Genomic DNA, 1,573 nt, shown 5'->3' with positions numbered 1-1,573 from the left:
TATATATATATATATATATATATATATATATATATATATATATATATATATATATATATATATATATACATATACATATATATATACACACATATATATATATGCTATATTCACAAACATAAATATTTATAAAACTATACACAAGTACGTTTATGTGAACACAACGGTAGTCATGGTGTGAAAGTCTGTATACGTGACAGCCCTCTCGCGCGACAATCTACTGGCTTCAACCAAATCGGTGGTTCATACTAAGATTAACATATATCTCTGGATCTATGATCAGATCGTACCTGCCAATAACACTAAGAAAGCTGGGTCGTCTCTGGCCCACTGATTCTTTGTCTGCTTGTGGTATGTGATGTTCCTGTACACTTTACTCGGTGCAATACACAGGTTCAGCATCTCCCACATAGCCAACTCAAAGTCCATTTGCCGGAACAATAACAATCGGCGGATGAACTTATGGCGCCGCGACGGCCGCCCAGACATATTGCCCTGTCTGTTGGCTGACATATTGTTGGGAAGCATGTTGTGCAGTATATGAACAAGAGAGTATATATGCTATGATTCGAACGATTATATGTATGTGGATATAAAGTATGCCCTAATAAAAGAAGGTAAACGACGTATTTAGATGGTACAGTTTTTGTATTGTATGTGCGATGCGCTTGCTTGATAGCTCGTTCAGCTACAGTCCTATACACAGAGACATGTATGTATGTATATGTACACGCGTGCGCGTGCTCGTATGTGCCGTGTGTCGAATGTCTACTGTGGTGGAGATGTGGGGGATTTCGGCTCCGTTTCGGCTTTTGTGTTTACTTTCTTATGACACATTTTCCGCATTTTTATTGCGTATATATGTAGTCCTGGATATTCCCCAGTACATATGTATTATCGGTCTTATGTACATGCTGATTATGTATTTACAACGAACAGTTGCTTTTGTAATGCATTATATCGAGACTGTACAGACTTATACACTCGCAAACATGCTTGTATATTGCTACGCTTACATACAAACCAATAAAATGTTCTTGTTCTTATATATATATGCGGTGTGCTTCACACGGGGTGTGAAGTAGCTTCTGTTATCTTGTGGGATCGATCCTAGCTCACGTGTGTACACGGTATCTTTCAAATGTATTATATGAGGTGCGTGTACGTGCCTTTAGAGCAAGTTTAAGTTGGTAACTACAACCAAGCGTATAAACTTTATGTGTATTGTTTAAGTATTTGTTCGCTTGCGATAGAGTGCTAATGAATGAAAGGTTGATCTGATGTTCGTATCAACCTGATAGTATTCAATACAAGGTGATTGTTTAGACGACAGAACTGCGCATTTTAAAAAGTAAATATATGAGGGAACTGCTTAGTTCATAGTCCGGGTGTACTATACATTCTAATCAGGACAGCCATCGAAATTTACCTATATCGTACCCTAAGAGCGCTACTATGTAATATATAAACACAACAAACTCACTCACCCACACAAAACACATACACACACACACACACACACACACACACACACACACACACACACACACACACACACATATATATACATATA

General features: G+C 37.8%; 1 protein-coding gene across 1 annotated transcript in view; it reads right to left on the bottom strand.

The window, feature by feature from the left end:
• The window catches only part of SARC_04791 (hypothetical protein), a 4,131-nt gene extending 3,316 nt beyond the window's left edge, over positions 1-815 (bottom strand). Inside the window, exon 1 of the mRNA XM_014301371.1 lies at positions 291-815. Coding sequence (XP_014156846.1) covers positions 291-528 — 238 coding nt within the window. The 5' untranslated portion in view covers positions 529-815. The remainder of the gene's footprint in view (positions 1-290) is intronic.
• Between the last annotated feature and the right edge of the window lie 758 nt (positions 816-1,573).

Source organism: Sphaeroforma arctica (genome assembly GCF_001186125.1).
Source record: "Sphaeroforma arctica JP610 unplaced genomic scaffold supercont1.282, whole genome shotgun sequence".
In the NCBI taxonomy this organism is placed as follows: domain Eukaryota; class Ichthyosporea; order Ichthyophonida; genus Sphaeroforma; species Sphaeroforma arctica.
The sequence above is the reverse complement of the archived record's forward strand: the minus strand, read 5'-3'. Positions and strand labels throughout refer to the sequence as shown.